We start from the raw sequence: 19,501 nt of genomic DNA on the forward strand, positions 1-19,501 counted from the left end.
GCTTCAATAGAACTACGGTATCTTGAACATAGCTACCTTCCTTTTTATATGAAATGCAAGGTTTACCTATTTGCAGACTGGCTCTCTGAGGTTTTTTTTGTCTCCCTCCCTCTGAAATAAGATGAGCATTGCACACATCTGAATCTCAGCCTGGGCTGGTTTGCCATCAGGAACCATTTTCAATATCAAATCATTCAGTAGCAAAGGACCTGTTCTGTCTTCCCACATTTTTTTGTACTGTACATCATCATGCACAACACAAGGACCCCTCCTCTTAAATTCACTGAATAAATTAAGAATTACACAGAGACCCAAAAGACATACAGCCTTTTAAAAGAATGTGATTATGAAGCCAAGAGAAATTTACAGTATGACATCCTCCTGGAAAATATCCTATAATATGTACTTTGTTCCCTCGCTTGTAAGGTGAAATGAAAGGCACACAATCCAAATAAATCTTTATGTTCCAGAAATCTCACTTGATGTATTCCCACGCAGGGCAGTGCTAAATGTTTTCTGATACAGTGCTCACATCTTTCCAGAAAATAAATTTTTCTATATAAAAAGCCAAGATATCACTAATTTTTTGTACCTTTGTGTATGAAAGCCAGGGATAAAAAAGTCTATCACTTGTAGACCCAGAAAATAAGACTGCAAAACAACTGCTTTGAGAGATTTCACATATTGATAAAGCTCAAGCTGTCTTTCCACAGTTCATAAAAATGTTTCAAAAGTAGCTGCTTGTTCCAGTGTAGTCTTCTAAAATGTCTTTAATATCTTAAGCGTCAAAGAATCATATGGCTGAACACTCACTATTCCTACTTTTATCAATTGGATACTATTTGCACATTAATTCACTTATAGTTGGTAGAAAAAAAATGATAGAGTAGTAGTAGTAGCCAAATTCCAGTGGTTTTGAAAGTCACGTGGAAGTTATTTTCTTAAGAAATTATTAGAATAGTACAACAAGTGCATGAAGGACTTCTGCAATTATTACATGAGTAGAGCCTAACTCTTCTTAGAAAAGCTTATCCAACTATGCTTTTTTCCATGTAAAACTGCATATCAATATAGCTTCAGTTACTTGAGTAGCTGTTATTTCTCTAAAGAGTGAATACCTGTACTTCTATATTCAGAACAGGAGAAGTCCTACTGAGCACTCCCAAATTCATAAAACTTGCCAGCAGCTGTAACTCTTAGCTCCAAGTGCATTTTGTTTGGTTGGCTAGGGTTTTCTTGGTGTATGTTTGGTTTGTTGTTGTTTTTAATTATTATTGTTTGGGTTTTGTTTGTCTGATTTGGTTTTGGGGGTGGTGGTGCTTTTTTTGGGGGGGTTGGAAAGGGCGTTGCCTGTTTTTTGGTGGGTTTGGTGGTGGGTTTTTTTTATTGCATTGTTTTTGTTTGGTGTTTTGTGGTTTGGGTTTTTGTTGTCAATGTTTAGGGTTTGTTTGTGGTGTTTTTATTATATTTATTATTATTATTATTATTATTATTTCCACGTGCCAAGGACTTCATCAGAATGGAAACCAGTACTGAGAGAAGGCTAGTTCCTCATTCACAGCCATCCTTTTCTTTAGAACTTATCACATGATGGGGAAAGATGATGGACAGCAGAAATCCCATACAATAGACCAGCACTCACTAGTGTAGCATTCACTTCAAGAAGCTTCAGTGGCAGGGATCCACCATCAAAGGATGCTGAGGACCACAACAACACAGTGTGATCAGCCTTAGCCAGGTATCACCTTGCACAGGGTAAAAAGTAACACTCTTACATGAATAATTAAAGCATTACATATTTGCAAAATGCTACATGTTAACACAGTTGCCCCAAACATGGTTTAATAGAGGGAATAGTTCCTAACGAGCATAATTATTTCAGCCAGGCCACAGGGCTTGCTTCTTCCATAATCATTTAGCTTGGAAAAGACCCTTAAGATTGAGTCCATTCATTAACCAAACTCTATCAAGTCCACCAGAACCACTAAAAAGCCCAAATAAAACAGAAAGGAGTATACAACTATGAGAATGGGAGACTTTTCTAGTAGATACATAAACTTCAGAACAAATACCTCTCTTCTGTTGAGATGCACACAGGTACTGCCAAAACAAATGCATTTGATCTCCATGCTAAACATATATCACAGCGCTAATGGGTGAAAATCCATGTTCTCTTAATTCATCTGTTTTCCAACCAGTCTCTTAAAAGTATATTTAAGGTACATGAACATCATATGATATGAGGAAGCCAGACTAGAATTCTCAGAGTACTACAGAAGGAAAAACAAATGAACAAAAAAGTTAAACACTTACTTTTTGAAGGTCCCTAAAAGTCAACCTCACTAAAAGCAGATATAATTTACTTCTGCAGAATACAGCAACTGACTTCACTGTATTTCCACAAAATTCCAAATACAAAAATTTAACAGGATATATTCAGAGATATTTTGCACTGAGCCCCTCTGCTCTGTTTTGCTTCAGGCATAATCCTTCAGTTTGATTTTATAGAAACTGAGAAATAAACTAGAAGTCGTACATGGAGCTCATACACGAGTTCTCTATTTAAAGCTGCCTCTGGATTATCACTTAACAACCATATACGTGAAGTGCAAACTGTGCTGATTTTTTTATTTGAAAAACAGTCAAGTTAATATGAAGCATCCAGCCTGGACATAACATTCCACGCTCTGCAGGTAAGTGTTATTAGAAGGCTCCCTGATCAAGGTAAGCCCATACAAAAACATTCAGTCTAATCTTCTAAATCAAGTTCTAGACAATAATATTCCAGCTGAGACTGTGTCTAGCAAATCGCATTTAAATGTCCCACAAAAATCCATTTAGTCTCTCACTTGCCAGAAGACCAGTGGGTGGTAGCAAAAACTCATGCGTTCTCCAGTTTCTAACTGTAGTTGATTGACGGGGTAAAGAATCACAAACAATATCTGAGACTGGAAAAGAACTAAAAGGTAGTATATATTCAAAGCTAAAGAAAATTGTATCCTTATTAGAGAAGACAGTGCGGAGGCATCTGTGCATGCACTTCCCCAGTCTACCATGCTTCCTTCTGTGCCAAGCCATAGCCAAACAAACAGTCCCTACAGCATGCTCTGATTTACAGAGAGGACCAGACCTGTATTTTTTTGCCACCTGCCCCTCACTGAAGTGCAGAAAGTGAAAGTCACAACAAGAGAGACTAGACTTCAGTTTCTGTACCAGTAGAGCCTCACCTTTGCATCCCTCTTAAGTGCATCACTAGCATCTCAGGTTTGAATTTAGGAAGTTGCATGGTCTGCCAGTTATTATGTACATTCATTTACACAACAGAAACAGGTAGTAGTCACCTCTCCAATGCATCACTGAGTGAAGCTGGTTTGGGTAAGGACACTAATACATTCTGTCTGTTTGTCACTGGTAGAGGATGTGCAGTTCATCCAGGCACATTTAATAGTGTGCCAAGTATTTTGGCTCTTTGAAACATAAGATCTCCTCCTACAAGTCTACAGATGTTCATAATCTACAATGTGAGGGAAAGTACTGTATTTTTTCCCATAACTGCGTCTCCCATTCCCATCAAGAGATTTGACTGATGTTGCCTTGACAGCATATCTAGGACTGGAACACCACATAAGCCATTTCAAACTGCTTGTTACCCATTTCTTGTACCCATCCCATAAAGACACATCACGGCACTGAAACCTGAGAAACATAATGGTTGCAGGAGATAAGATGAAGAGTGTGGTTCACCTGTTTGTTCAAACTGACAGCAAGATAATACCTGCTGTCAGATACTTCCTTGGATGGTTTGATCTTTCAAGCAAGAGTCCTGCCTGACACCTTACTGCAGTCCTTGGGAATCCATACCTTTCTAAAAAGTACTTTACACAACCGCTTCTCTGCTGTAGAGTACCACAGAGCTTGATTGAATCAGCCCCACAGATTTCCTTTCTAGTTGTTTCAAGGCATTTCATTGATTCACCTTCAACAAGTGTGTCAACTGTCTTACAGAAACAGAAGAGAAGAAGTGCTGTGCAGAACTGGAAAGAATTAGGTGTGTTTGCAAAGCTGAAAAGTGGAAGCTGTGAAAGGCCTTCAGCCTCAAACACAAAATGTACACTCTTCACAGAGCTGGGCACTCAGGAATTCAGCTACCAATAGAAATGCAAGGGGTGCAAAGAAGCCATCGGCAACTCGTTCAATTGAGATCACTTCACATGCCAACAAAGGTGAGAAAGAGTTCACCTGCCATGTTTCATAGTCCTTCCCACTCCACACCTAGTATACATACATCTCAGCACACACAACATGTGGCTGATTCATAGGACAGCTTACAGTGATAGGAATTTACAATACAGGGCTAAAGCAAAGGGCAGAATTAGAGCTTTCTTTCCCTGTGATAAACCAACCTCATGGTGAAGAGCAAGATACATTTACCAGACTCTGGGGCAGGCAAGTACTGCTGTATCACAGCAAACAAATACTAGAGCATAGAGTGCTATAAAGGTAAATTTAACTAACAGTTATACAATGTTATGTAAGCATCCCAATGAAAAGACATAACTGGCACTGCCTGTACAGCGTCTAACACAATCAGGCTCCTGTTCTTAGCTGGTCCCAAGACACTACTCCTTAACTGAACAGCATAAAAACATTCAGTCTTGTAAGCACAGAACTCCACTCATCTTGGAGAAGGTATGAACATTTCCGTTCAGCTGAATCCTCCGACAGAATAAGTCTATTGTACATTGGGAAGAGAGGCAACACTAGTAAACAATCCAGATCCACACCAGTTGATAAATGTGCCTTCCAGTAACAGCACTGGTTTCAACAGTCCCTGTTTTTCCTCCATGTCTCTGCTCTCACTTGCCTTCATGCAAATGTTATGCTCCCTGGTTATGACATTCAAAATATCTGACAGACTATACAGCAATCCACATTAAGGCAATTTATATTAAACCAATCCACATTAGTAACTCCTCAGCAGAAAAACTTGGTAGCACAGGCTGAGGAAGAGACTATTTCTGTGTTGTCAAAGTGTTTATCAAATCACACTTTGAGGGCACTGGAAAACTAGGCTTACATCTGAAATTGTCTCAAAGTATAAAATACACAACGCCACTGCTCTGAACTCTTTATAAAACTGCATGAGAACTCATAAAAACATATCATTACTACAGCATCTGCTGGCCTGCATTTAAGTCTCCCTCACCAATGAATGAAGTCTCCCTCACAAGCTGCAAAACAGTGGTGAAGATTTCAGGGTTAACATTGGTATTCACTGGCTCTACAATTGGCTGGATTAAGAACATAAATCTTCGAGATTAGCAAAGGATTTTTTTGCATTATCTGATTTGAAAATAAGGAAAAAACATGTTTTACTGACTGAAAGAAACCAGAAATTTAAAGCAATTGTTAAGTTCTGACTTCAGAGTTTCCACTATTCCTTTGTGGTTTCTTTTCTTTTTTCCTGGCTGTCATGCAGAGAAGTTAAAATGCTTTTATACATTTCCTAACTTTCATGTCTTGGCAATTCACCTCCTTCAGGTACCTCAAAGCTTTTAAATCTAAGGCTTACAGAAATATGAATTCTACTATTCAAATTTAATTTATTAGCCATTTATTCATTTATTGTTAAATGTATTGTCCAGACTAAAAAGCAGAGATTCTAAACCAGTATCTCTCATGACTCGCAGGTGCCAGATCTTCATTCTTAATATGGGATTATGCATGCCTAACAACAACATCTTGTGATTTCTATGGTCATTTATTACTTACATGAACTGTTTTTACTTTATAGATTCTACAGTCATAGTCAGACTTGCCAAGCTAGAACTATTCAAAGTCCATGATTTCTTTTAATCATAAGAAATAAAGCCAGACTTGTAAGTCAGAGCTTGTGACTTAATTTGTAATGCCAGAAGTGTAAGAAATCAGAATTATTATTTGGTAATTACTAAATATAACCAACTTATTATGACATAGTTGACCAGAAGTACTGGTTAAGGCACAAAATTTATCATTTAAAGATCCTTTCAGCTTATATCATTACATATAGATTCAATGATTTCCTCTCAGCCTTTGAAGACACTCTTATAAAAACTAGGGAAAATATACTTTCATTTAACAGAGTACACCTACTCACATATAAGAAGGCAGCGGGAAAGGATCAGTATTTCTCTGTTCATAGGCCAGTTAGTACAGCCTTGTATTAATACTGACACATAAGACATCCCCTTTTGCCAGACATTAAAAATCTACTCCCAGATGATCACATACTCCAGTAACTCTAGGTGAGGTGTGTTGAACTAATTAAATTCTTGTCAGCTCTTCATGGCCATAGCTACATTTTTGAAAACTTGGCACAAATGACTCATATTTTCATAGTGTTTATAGGACAAAAATAAGAGGCCAAGATTGAACCTAGAATGTATACCAAAAATCTTCCATTAAGTATATTCTTCAAAAATAAGATCAAAATTGGACCACATCAAATCTTAAGTAAAAAGCCTTTGTTGAAAAAGTAACATACAAAATTACTCAAAACTCTCTATACTTTTCTTCTGCAGAAGTATCTTAAATACTTTGTCACAAGCTTAAATCAGACTGCAGCAAGGAGAAGTGAAAACCGTATGCAGGAAGAACTGTTTTTTAATTACTCATACACCGATGATACTCTATGCAGAAGGAACGAGGAGGAGGAGTTCTTTTTCTGAAAATTGCTAGGATTATGCTGGGGGGCCTGACCTGGGTAATGAGTAACAGCTGCCTACCTTCACTGGTAGCTGCATTCTTCTGGGCTTTGGTGGGTGTGTGATCTGTACTTGAACTCACGTCGGATGAGATGCTTGAGCTGCCTTTGCCTGCAAAGGGAGAAAGAGGTGGAGAGGGTGGGAGAGAGAGAGAACAAATATGAGTATCAACAGCAAAATACAAAGACCTTCCATATCAGAACCTGGCATGATTACAGGAAACTAAGCTTGAAGCAGCTGATGTGCATTTTGTACACACTTGAATAGGAGTTAACTATATTATAACTTATAGCATGTGCATCTTTACATGTACTAAGGTTGCAGACAATCTCCCATGTTACAGGGACTCTCTATGTATTTGCAAAAATCTGTTGTGAAAGAAAAGTTTGTGATTAACGACATTAAAAGAACTTTCATGATCGGTGTTTTCATTCAAATACTCCTAAGAGAAATCAGGACACATGGACACTGACCCTCATCAGCATGAAGAGTTAAATTCAAAATGAGTTAAATGAGTTCAAATTTCTGTTTTATGTGTTCATATTATGTATTCAAGTCACTTGGTCACGTGAAAATGAACGCAAGGTATCTGCTGTTTCCTCCTACACCATGCTCACTGCTTGATGTAATACAGTAACTTAACTAACTTCTACAGTTGCTGTTCTTCACCTTTCATTTTTTAATGGGAAATCAGAACCAATGGATTGTTCTTCTCTTTCTTTCTTTCTTAAGACTTCTTCCTGCATTTCCAACATCAATGCTGTCAGACCTATAAGCAGGATGTCAAGGGAGTAGAGCATCTCCCTTATGAGGAAAGACTGAGGGAGTTGGGTCTCTTTAGTTTGGAGAAGAGGAGACTGAGGGGTCACCCCATTAATGTTTATAAATATACAAAGGGTGAGTATCATGAGGATGGAGCCAGTTGACAACCAATGTCAGGACAAGAGGTAATGGGTTCAAACTGGAACACAAAAGGTTCCTCTTAAATTTGAGAAAAAACTTCTTCTCAGTGAGGGTGACAGAGCACTGGAACAGGCTGCCCAGGGTGGGTGTGGAGTCTCCTACTCTGGAGACATTCAACACCCATCTGGACACATTCCTGTGTAACCTCATCTAGGTGTTCTTGCTCTGGCAGGGGGATTGGACTAGATGAGGTCCCTTCCAATCCCTAGCATTCTATGATTCTATGAAACCAGGTACAAGTTACTAACAGATCAAAACCAAATATACAAAGAAAATAATTAACTGAGATAGATACCAAAGAGCAGAAGGGGCTAAAATAAAGTTGTCTTTTTATTTACCTATGAGGATCTAAGAATGAGTCACTCCTGTTCCCTTCACTAACTCCACTCATCCTCAGCACCTACTTACCAGGGAATACATTCTGCTCTACAGCAGGAACCAGACCAACTACCCAATCAACAATACATGAGATAATTCTAGAGAGACGAAAGGTAACTAATACTGCTACATTTTAAGAAGTTACCTATACCCACAAACACTACATCAGTGAAGCCTTTAAGAGCTGCATTGTTTTTTTGGACCAAAATTCTGCTGTATGCAGAAAGCTAGCTGACACCATGTTTCTGTCACTTGAACAAACCTATAATCATAGGAATGTTAGCAAGAGACTTTTCTGATCTGTTATTTCAATCAAGCATTCCTTGGGGTTCTGGGTTACAGTATGCCTGGCTTTCATAACATTTAGATGTAAGGAGGAGGTCTGCTTTTCTAAAGGTGCCACAACAGCACAAGGATTTAAGTTTTAATGGGAAACGACTGGAGAATGTGCAAACGTAGGTTGCTTCACAACCAAGGTACTGCCACTTAATCCGTCAGCCAGCCCTAGAGAATCGTTCTCCATGTAAAGTTGCTTAAGTTAACATGCTTAGATTTGAGAGAGGATTGTGGAGTGAAAGTATATTAAAAAGGCCAGAAGGAAGTAAAAAATAAATGGCTAAGGGTAGTAGCTCAGTGGAATGAAGATGAAAATATGAAGTATATTTTCAGTGATTCACTAACTGCTTTTTACATTCTTTTAAGAAGTTAAGCAAACCCAAGAAGCAGTGCCTCTAGAATATCACTTTGATTGCTCTCAAGCTGACAAGATATGGAGTAATGGACTGTGGTCTTCATAGAAACAGCTGCACCAAAATACCTCTCCAGCTAAGGCAACTAGGGTTGTGGTGGAAGAATGGCAGATGCAAAAAGAGAAGAATAAACGTAAAATACTCTTTCCCAGAAAGAGGCCAGATAATGTGAAACACCTGCAATAGTGGATAAACCAATCATTAACAGCAAGAAAGGTACTTAGATGGTATTGCCACTACCAGCAACTCCTTATGTACCAAGCACTGCAACTGCAGAGTCAGAAAATAAGCTTCCAAAGCATGTCAGCACCCCTTAACAGATTAATAGAAAGAAGAAACAAACAAACAAAACCAAAAACCAAAAAGACTGGAAAATATTATTTCCTCAAAGCAAATAAACAGGATTTCCTCTTAATTAAAAAAAAAAAAAAGGGGTGGGGGGAAGCGGTAAAAGGAAGTCAGTGATACCAAATAACAGCAGAGTTGCTTGATGGTCATCTGTAGCATAGGTTGTTCTCACTAACTGAATACTTCCTGCAGCTACAGAGCTCTTCCATTATTTCTATTTACACCACATACCAGCAAGCCTCCAAGAACACAACAAATATTTTACCCACTGCAGAATGCTGATCGCTAGTACGTCCAATAGCAACATATTATTTACAGTTGCACACTTCTGTAGACACTGAAGTATCAGCTACAGGTCCAGATATTTACCATTTAAATCTACTTGAACTTTAAAACAGTTTAATTCCTTGTGAAAAGTTAAAACTAGAAATTAAGGAAAAAAATACATAGTGGTTACTGCATTGGTTGGATACCAGCTCTTCCTGCAATTATACTTTTAATATTTTTATGGTACTGTTAGTCTTCTCTTACTGTATACAGCCCCAAAACAACCCTTCTTCCTCACTGTCTAATCTGAAATTCTTCCTGGAAGCCAGGCTCTTCTCATTGGTTCTCAGTGACAGAAGAAGAGGCAATGGGCACAAATCAAAATATAAGAAATTACATTTAAACATAAGACTTTTTTATTTATTTATTTAATTTCCTATGGTGATGATGGTCAAACACTAGAACAGGTTTGCACAGAGAGGCTGTGGAGTCTCCATCTTTGGGGATACTCAAAACCCAAACAGACGTGGCCATGAGCAGCCTGTTTCAGTTGACCCTGCTTTGAGCACTGAGGTTGAACCAAATGACTCAGAGGTGCCTTCCCACTTCAACAATTCCATAACTTATAATTGGATACCTCTGCAAGAACAGCGCTTTGTAGACCAGTAAGCTGTGGTAATTGTCCTGTGATTTCAGCACTTTTATGAAAATTTCTTATACAAATGACTTTCCAACTGACTACACCACATTTTACCACACCTCCATTTTTTACCCTTAATAGTAAAGTACTAGATCTTACTACAGAGCTTACTATGAACTTATATATCCAACAAATATCTACCCTAAACAGCTGCAAAAATAGGTCCCAAAGATGTTGCCTTTTTTCCACAGACAGCTTATCTCAATTAAGCTCTTCAAGAAAGATCTGCAGACAGCTGCACTAGTAATGAATAACAGCAAAAGCAGTAGCCACCTTCTATATGCCTTAACATTAAGTGAAACGCCCAAAACAAAACAGACATGAAAGAAAGTAGTCCTGTCATCCAGGGTTCATTCTCTGAAAATCACATCAAGAAGAGTCTGTAACAACAGGGAACTTTTCACTGGAAATGTTTTAAGCAGAAGTTCCGTGTTAGAGGAGACACCCTCTAGTCCTCGGGTCAGAAAACAGCAGACCTGATAGAGAAGCCTTTTGCTATGCCATATTTGATGTCCACATACTACTTTCAGGAAGAGTGTTGCAAGGCAAAGAAAAGAGGCAAATTATGATTTAGTATATGGGACTGGTGCTATCAAACATTCAGCAAATGGCATGAATTCCCATGCCTCTCACATTCACCTGAACTCACCTGAAGCAGGGTTCTTCTACAATGCTTTTCTCAGGGCATTATCTGCGGAATATGCCATGTAAGTTCCAAGACTGCTGATTTCCCTAATGCCATAGGAAAACCTGAAGTGTGGCATAAAAACTGGTCTTCGGAGATCAGTTCATCTCTTCAATTTAAGAAGTACACAGAGAAAGTCATAGCAAGTAAATATAACCTGACAGGGGTTCTAATACAACAACTAGAATGACCGGAGGGCAATATTTCCAAGACTACAGAAGTAATGACTATTTTATTCTCCACTTAAACAAATTAAGGGCCTGCCAAATGTTTCCCCAGCATGACTTGCAACTGTCTAGAGTTTCCTTCATACATTCAATGCTGGGTTTTTTTTATTTCAAAGCCAGAAGTTGCATTCCAAAATAAAGTGCACTGTGGTAGTAGGCAGATATAGTAGAACAAAGCAATTTTCCCACAATACAACGTAATCCACAACAAGAGTGAAGGTCGCATGGACTTAACCACACCTGCAAAGCATCACACCACTACACATTTGTAATTCAAATCATGTCTCTGACCTGCTTCTGAAGAAGCAAGTGTATGGATTTTTTTTTCCATATACTAGTGCCAACGTCCTACAATAGCCACAGGAACAAGATTCCAGCCATCTAACCTAGTATGCTGTTTCCTACACATTTTATTTTGATCCTGCTGGAAAGAAAATTATAGTAAGGAAAGCATATAACAGATACTAACAGATACTTCCCCTGAACACTGGCTCTACCTCCAGCTCCATGCAGCTCAAGGATTTTTTTTTAGTTAGATATTTTTGTATTCAATAGCCCTATAGCTCTATTAAATCTACTTGGTCTCTTTTTGAGTCATGGCTATTAAAATAAAGTGTTCCATTTACTTTTTATCACTAATAGCTATTTTGAATAAAACATCTGGTTTGTTTGTTTTATAAAAGTGTTTGCATCTTCAGTTTTGTTATCAGAACAGAATAGATACATATAAAAGAGGTGCTATGGACTATCCAACGAAACAACACTAGAAGGTTGTGCATGGAACTGGGTAGTCTTACTCCATATTTTGATATTGCTGAAAAAAAAAAAAGCAATAGCTTTTCCCTGATACTTATATAACAAGTTATAATATTTTTTTTTTCCAAAAGCATACTGCTTAGAACTCCAAATTCCTCTGTCAGTGTATTCCAAGCTGTTTAAAAACTTGCTGGGCAGACGTAAGACTAAATACACACAAGGCATCTTAGCCAAATGGAAGCATTCGATAAACACTATAAAGTAGGGGTGTCAAACTCATTTTCACCAGTGGCCACATGAGCCTCGTGGTTGCCTTCAAAGGGCAAAACACACTTTTAGGACTGTATAAATGTAACTACTACAGTGAAAATGAGTTTGACACCCCTACTACAAAGTAAACAGCACAAACTGGTGAAAAGCAAACCTTGGATTCTGCCAGTTACACTGCTGAAAAGTGTCAAAGATATCACAAGTCAGTCGGGGCAAAAACAATGCAATTTCAACTTACTCATGGAAGTACAGCCTCTATCTGTCCAAGACTGAAAAACTGCTTTAAGTAGCACATATGCAAGGCCTGCCTATTACAGACAGTGCTTCTGATTGTATGACTATCACCTTTTCTATTTAATTTTGTTATTTTCACAGAATCACAGAATGTTAGGTATTGGAAGGGACCTCGAAAGATCACCTAGAGCAATCCCTCTGCCGGAGCAGGAACACCTAGATGAGGTTACACAGGAATGTGTCCAGGCAGGTTTTGAATGTCTCCAGAGTAGGAGACTCCACAACCTCCCTGGGCAGCCTGTTCCAGTGCTCTGTCACCCTCACTGAGAAGAAGTTTCTTTTCAAATTTAAGAAGAACCTCTTGTGTTCCAGTTTGAACCCATTACCCCTTGGTCCTATCATAGGTTGTCACCTGCCTCCATCCTCATGACACTCACCCTTTATATATTTGTAAACATTAATGAGGTGACCCCTCAGTCTCCTCCAAGCTAAAGAGACCCAGTTCCCTCAGCCTTTCCTCATAAGGGAAGTGCTCCACTCTCTTGATCATCTTAGTTGCCCTACGCTGGACCCTCTCCAGCAGTTCCCTGTCCTTCTTGAACTGAGGGGCCCAGAACTGGACACAATATTCCAGATGTGGTCTCACCATGGCAGAGTAGAGGGGAAGGAGAGCCTCTTTCGACCTACTAACCACCCCCCTTCTAATACAACTCATTGCTACTGCACATCCAGCCAGCACAAACAGAGGCTGTGTGAATTACATGTTATACAAGGCATAAGATACATGAGATTCATTGACTCATGTGATAGATGAAGGTGTGTCCTGGCAGCAAGTCCCTTTCGCTCTGCTCTATAATAGTTCTATTAGGGTTTTTTGTAGGACATTTGCTCCTGGATTTTGATGTAGGGGGTGGCTGTGCTGTATTATACACATCCTTCTAAGATCATGTACAGACAGACTGACTTCACGTATGCCATCCTGGAAAATAACAGCAGTATTACTCCTGACATCAAGTTTTAATCTGATGGCACCTGACTTCAGCAGGCAGTGACAATTACCTCAGGAGTTAAATGGACAGAAGGGCCAAGTCCACCGCCATGCCAAAGCTAAACATTAAACAAAATGCCAAAACAGAAAACCAAAACATAACTCAGAAAAAAGAAAGAGCAAAAAGCAGTGAAGTCCAGAATATGAGCCATTAATCTTTTTAACTGTCCAAAAGGATTATATTGCAATGGTTTTCATGTAAAGAAGTCTGAAAAGGCCGTTTACTCGATCCATCAATTCTCATACAAATGACATTAGTAAAATTCAGCTTCTCAACATGAAAGGGCATATGCATAGGGCTTTTCTACCAGATCATCATTACTTTCTCTTTTATATTGTCAGACAAGAATTTTTTTAATCAAATGCATGCCAACTACATCAAGAAGAGATCCAGGAAAAAAAAAAATAGCTAATCCAAACCTCAAAGCATCAGAGATCATGCAAAAGGAAAGAAAAATCTCTTTTCCTTCTCTTGTATGAACAGCACACATTATGCTGGTCCAAGTCTCCAAAACCTCAAATGTATCTCTTTACAGCCTGCACCTCCAGAGACCCCAGACTCCGAGTGTGTTTTTAAGTATCCTCATGGAAATCAGCAGCCCACTGCAATACTTCGGCTTTGAGGATATACAGTGTCCTTTGAATATGCAATATATCGGTTCCTTTATCCAAAGCAAAAGCAAAGTTGGACTACACACTTTAGGCAATCATTCTCCTTGGACTTTACAGTTCTACCAATGGAAATTATGAGTCATAAAACTGGTTTCCATTTATTAACTCCTAAAAGCTGAGCAAACTACCACCAATTTAACATCAAAGATCCCCACCTACAAGCACTGACACTTACTGAACTCCTTTCAAGATGGATTATACGTTAATTTGCAAATCCACTGTGTCCTTCTGCCCTAGAATCTTAGGAGTAGGGTTCTCAAGTGATTTTCCTTCAAACCAAGTCAAAACATGTGACAACATAACACACACAGGCTACAAATTTCATTGTACCCAACACATTCATCAGGATGCAATAAAACAAACAGTAATCCACACAAACTCCAGCCCTGAGGAAAATAAATAAACTGAGTGTTTCACAGGAAGCATACTGAAGATTGGAGAGTTTGCAGATAAGTAGTGGCACTGGCACTTTGGGACAATATTTCTTAAAACTTTCAAGTATACAATCTCTATAAGCATTTTTACTTTAAAATATATATATATATATATATATATATATATTTATTTTAAAATCATAACTCAAATCTTCCAGGATTACTTAATTTGGCTGTGAAATTTGGGTGCAGGTGCCAAGGCAGGAGTGCCGGGTTGGCCCCTGTGAAGAGCGGCCTGGGCTGCCCTGTGCTGGTTCCAGCCGGTCCCAGCACAGGGCACAGCTGAGCCCCTCCAGCCATGGGCAGGCACCTCGGAGTAGCACAGCCTTGAGATACAGCACCCTAATATTGCCTTTTTTACGCAACAATATCCAATAAGCCACATGCAAGGTGTAGCTGCAATACCGAGGGCAATGAGGATTGGTTTAATTCTGATGTAAATAATTTGACTGTGGAAGTTCTGCAGCTAGTAAGACGCAATGGTTTACCCACTATACTGTGAAATGCTTGAAAAACTTACATAAAAATGCATTTGTGGGACTGAATTTTTCAGAACTGTTTAGCAGAATAATGTTTATTGCTAGCAAGGTAAGCTTATTCAGAGAGGCTGGATTAAAAATGTAAAACTTAAGTAAGATTCATCATAGTCACAGATTGTGCCATACTGGAGGCAGATTTGATGTACTGGCTTTGTAGCTGTGACATCTTTAGCTCGCTTCTTGGTGACAAATAATTCACTATGACTTCAGAATGGTTAAAGACTTCATTAAGTCTTCAAGCAGACTCACCTAATGATCAAAAATGGGCAGAGCACGTATTTTTAGTGTTCTCAAGTAACCTGTCTCACTTCATTGCCTGCCACATGTAACAGCTGATGATACTGATCCCTTTTCTAGAGTTTTACCACTCACAGATGAGGCTTTTTCACCAACAACACTAAAAGAGATTACTAAAGTCATCGTCATTTTTGAAGATAGTACATCTCTGCTTATAAAAAAAGCATTTCACAATACAGAGTGATGAACTGCACACACTACTGATAAGTTTATGAAGAAGTAATAACGTGTCATAAACTACTCTGATGCAAGGCCTCTCTTTGCAGCCTACCAAGCAGCCTGCACAGCAGAAGGCAATGCTAATTTGCAGCCAAATTTTGCACCTGTCCCAAATGTTAAGTTCTACATTTTAAACACCCACAAACAATTTCAAAATCCCGTGAACAATTTAGTCCAGGAGGTAGATATTATTTAAGTAATGCTGCCTGAGAAGAATGGAAGGGCATTCCTTACTTGACCTCAAAGTGAGAAAACAAGATGAGAAGTCTGTAACATCCTCTCTTTATTACCTTACAGAACTAGCATTTCTCATGACTGAGTCTTAAAATACTATCTTTCACTGAAATGACTTAGCCTGTACTCCAAAAAGCAGTTCTTACTCTGTACCCTTCTACTTTGCTGCAGAAACAGGGAAATAAAACTTTGCCTTTCCCACTAATCACAGAATTTTCTTAGAAACTGTTTCATTCGTTCAATATTGGTCTTTTCATTACAAATTATCTTCCAATCACCAACATGTTTTAAGAGGGTTATTTACTGAAGATATGCTGTTCTAAAGTTTGGTTAGAAACAACTTCCTTAGTATATACTACCTAACCTTAACTCTACTGTTTAATCCTACAGCTGAAAATAATTATTAAACCAATACAAGACATTACCCAACAGAATTGAGTCAGAACAAAACAAAATCCTTTTTTTTTTGGCTTTATACTACCTCTGAGAATGTCACTTCATTGCCAAGTTCTCCACTAATGGCTGCTCCAAATTTGTTTTTACCCAACTCTGCTGAAATTTAAACAAAATTCTAATCATGTATATTCAGAAAAGGCAATGGTTATTCAGTTCAATACCAAACACAAATTGATATGCTACATTTTCATGGTACCACATGAGACATGCCAGTGGGCTGAGGTAGGCCGAGAGGATAAACTCCAGTATGGATTCTGAAGTGGCTGCAGAACCTACCGTTCCACTGGAACATATCAGGCATTTGGTACAAGTTTGAATTTCATTAGATAGTAATATACTGTTCATAAGTCCAAAGTCAAAACTACCAAATGTTTGCCTTCTGTGATAACACTATTAACACTTAAAATCTGTATTTAGATTTTCACAAACAACTAGTCCCAGCATTTGAACAAAAAGGTTAACGTTAAACTTGCTCTATCAATTTTACTGCTCATTTCACCTAAAGCATGAAAGTTAAGATATTCCCAATGATAGTTTTCATCCATTTCTTAGAACTTCATCCAATATATGCACTAAAATCCAAACTGCCTATTTTTGCTGCATGAACTGATGCCCTGTGTTCACAGTAAAAGGTAGTTGTGAATGTTCTAACATCCAGCTGTGCTTCTTACAGCTTATAAGACATCAATCTCATAAATGCAGTTTTAATCAGCATTTGAAGATTTAACTACAGGGCATGCAGAACCCTTTATTGAATACACTGTATGGTCCCCAGTCATGCCTCATCTCTCCACCCAGAAGGAAGTCTAAAAGCAAAACTACCCTGTCAGGCTGACTGCAAAACTCCACTTGCTCATCCATGGGGAGGATCCAAAGCAAGTCTTGGTCCCAATCCACTTCCCAGCTCTCAAGTACCTTTCAATACCTGACTTACCATTTCTACTGAAATCTACTACATGCTACTGTTTGTTCACTCTGCCAGACCTTTCCCAGGCTGGCTGAGCTTTCACCAGTCCCTGCTCTTAGCCTCCCTCACAGACTTCATTCTTAACATGACTCATTTGCAGAGCACCACCTGGGAGAGGTGGATAAGTAAAGGCAAATTTTCCAACTTACCGAAACAAGCACAGCAGCAGTACAGACCATGAAGGCAATTGAATATGACATGGAAGTCAATGTCATACTCAATTCACAATTGAGTCAATTGTCTCAATTGAAGTCTATCTCAATTCAAGTTTAGATTTTGTAGAAGACTTTCCACCCAAATCAGAGCTTCTGCATGTGCTTGAGTCAGATAATAGATCTCCAAAACTTCTCACATGTTGTTGGTATTGCCACAGCCTACATTGGGTGCTATTATCTGAAATCTAACAAAGTTTGGGTACCACAATGAAAACACAGAAGTTCTGCTAAAGGTGTTTTACTTTCCTGGTCTGATACTAAATGGGCGAACAAGGTATAGCATAGATTGCACATCTGCTTAGAAAAAGTAATTCCCTTTTCCTCTATCTCAGTCCTGAGCTGGATCTGCAAACTAAACAGATTCTTCCTATAACTGCATGACTGCTAAATCAGATACAGTGGAAGCAGAAAGAACCCACAGCTGCAGCAGTGCTGGGGGAGCGGCTCTTTTGGTGTAGTACAATAGTAACACCACAATAAGCAACCTCACATTAGCCCCCAAATTTTCAGTTTGAAAGTCAAAAGCTGGTTAAGTAAAACTCAAGAGTAATGAGGTGAGGAAGTGAAATGCCTTTATCAAGACAAAGTACTCTGGTGTCGATGTACGCCATGAACAGTAATGCAGAAATCTTTCACATGAAAATACAGATCCAAAAGCCTAAGACAACTTTAAGTAAAGAAGAACAAAGGAATCTGACAGCTAAGGAAAAACAGACAAGGATCACTTTACTCCTTTAGATAAACACAGTCACTTCCAGCTTTTCTTCACTGGTGGATTCAGAGAGGGAAAGAGGGGGAAGGGGAAGTGGCTGACTCAAGGATGTAAGTAAAAAGAGACTGAAAAATTGTGGAATATGAAAACTAAATAAAACAGATCTGTGAAAAAGACTTACAACAAAGTGGTATCTTAAAGGCAATTAAAAAGAGACACTCTGCACACTTGAGAAATAGGTCTGTTTTTTTCTGTTGACCATCAAGTTTGGAGAGGTCACAAGCCACACACTAGCAGGTTCAGAAACCAAACTTGTCAGTACACATAACCGAAATAAAAGTAATTAAGAGTATGAAAGAAGCTGTGCTCACAAAACAAAATTGAATCAAACTAAGGCTTCACACTGTATATTTGACAATCAGCTTTGAATTTCACAACATTCAAAGAAAAAGGAGGAAGAAACCTGAAGAACCTCATACTTTGTACTAACCACAGAATGTCTGGTTATGTTGGCAAGCAAAAAAAAAAAAAAAAAAAAAAAAAACACAACACACACACCCCAGTATTTTAGCACAGTTTTATCAGATCACTTATTACAACAGAAATATTTCAATTATTCCCACTGAAAACTCAGTAGCTTCAATTGCATAACTTAATCATCTTCTGGTCTTAGCTCCATATGGAGTCTGCGCACCACTACAATTTGCTGCTGCAATCACTGTCTGAGCACTGGGAAGATTTGCTTAATTCAAAACAACAGAGGCTCAGCTGCTCCCAGAATACAAGCAGGATAGTAATTCTCCATAGAAACAATGTGGCCTTCGGTGCCAACTCAGCATTTTTGTTTCATCTATAGCATTATCTATATTTCAGCTGTCTTCCACATAAAGATTCCTTTCAGAGAACATGGAAACATGGCATGGAACCTCTTAGAATGAGTTAAATATATATGCAACGGCCACAAGACCTTAGAACTTCCTCATCTGTTTTAAACATAGCATACTCCGAGGTATCCCAACAGACTAGCAAAAAAGACAAAGGACACTTTTTAGCTTGCTATACGACCTACACTGGAGCACTGTTATTTATAACCCATACAGATATTCAGTGTGGGAAGGACGCATTAAGGCAAAAATGAAGGTGGCTAATAACTAACCTGTTGATTAATCAGTAATTCCTTTGAAATTTCTTTTCTTTCTCACTCTTTAGGAGTATGTGTGCCACTGGCATAAAGACTGGTTATAGTTAGAGGATCAAAAAGAATCCCTTCTGAAGTATCTCTGTGATGCTCAGAGTGAACTGAGTAATTCTGAAAGAATTTCAGAATGGCACTGCTTTCAAAACTGTTTTATACACTCTTTGTGAAAAAGCATGCTTCAGTCCTC

At 38.6% G+C, this 19,501-nt stretch overlaps 1 protein-coding gene across 3 annotated transcripts in view; it reads right to left on the bottom strand.

Annotated features, from left to right (window-relative positions):
• The window catches only part of FBXL7 (F-box and leucine rich repeat protein 7), a 187,683-nt gene that overhangs the window by 135,752 nt on the left and 32,430 nt on the right, over positions 1–19,501 (bottom strand). For 2 of the 3 annotated variants that reach the window (XM_065052627.1, XM_065052626.1), the window contains exon 2: positions 6,768–6,857. In XM_065052627.1, the coding sequence (XP_064908699.1) occupies positions 6,768–6,785 (18 nt within the window). In that variant the 5' untranslated portion in view covers positions 6,786–6,857. Of the gene's footprint in view, positions 1–6,741; positions 6,858–19,501 lie in introns of all 3 variants that reach the window. The other variant, XM_065052628.1, reaches the window with a different exon arrangement.

The sequence above is a fragment of the Columba livia genome, chromosome 2 (assembly GCF_036013475.1).
Source record: "Columba livia isolate bColLiv1 breed racing homer chromosome 2, bColLiv1.pat.W.v2, whole genome shotgun sequence".
NCBI lineage: Eukaryota > Metazoa > Chordata > Aves > Columbiformes > Columbidae > Columba > Columba livia.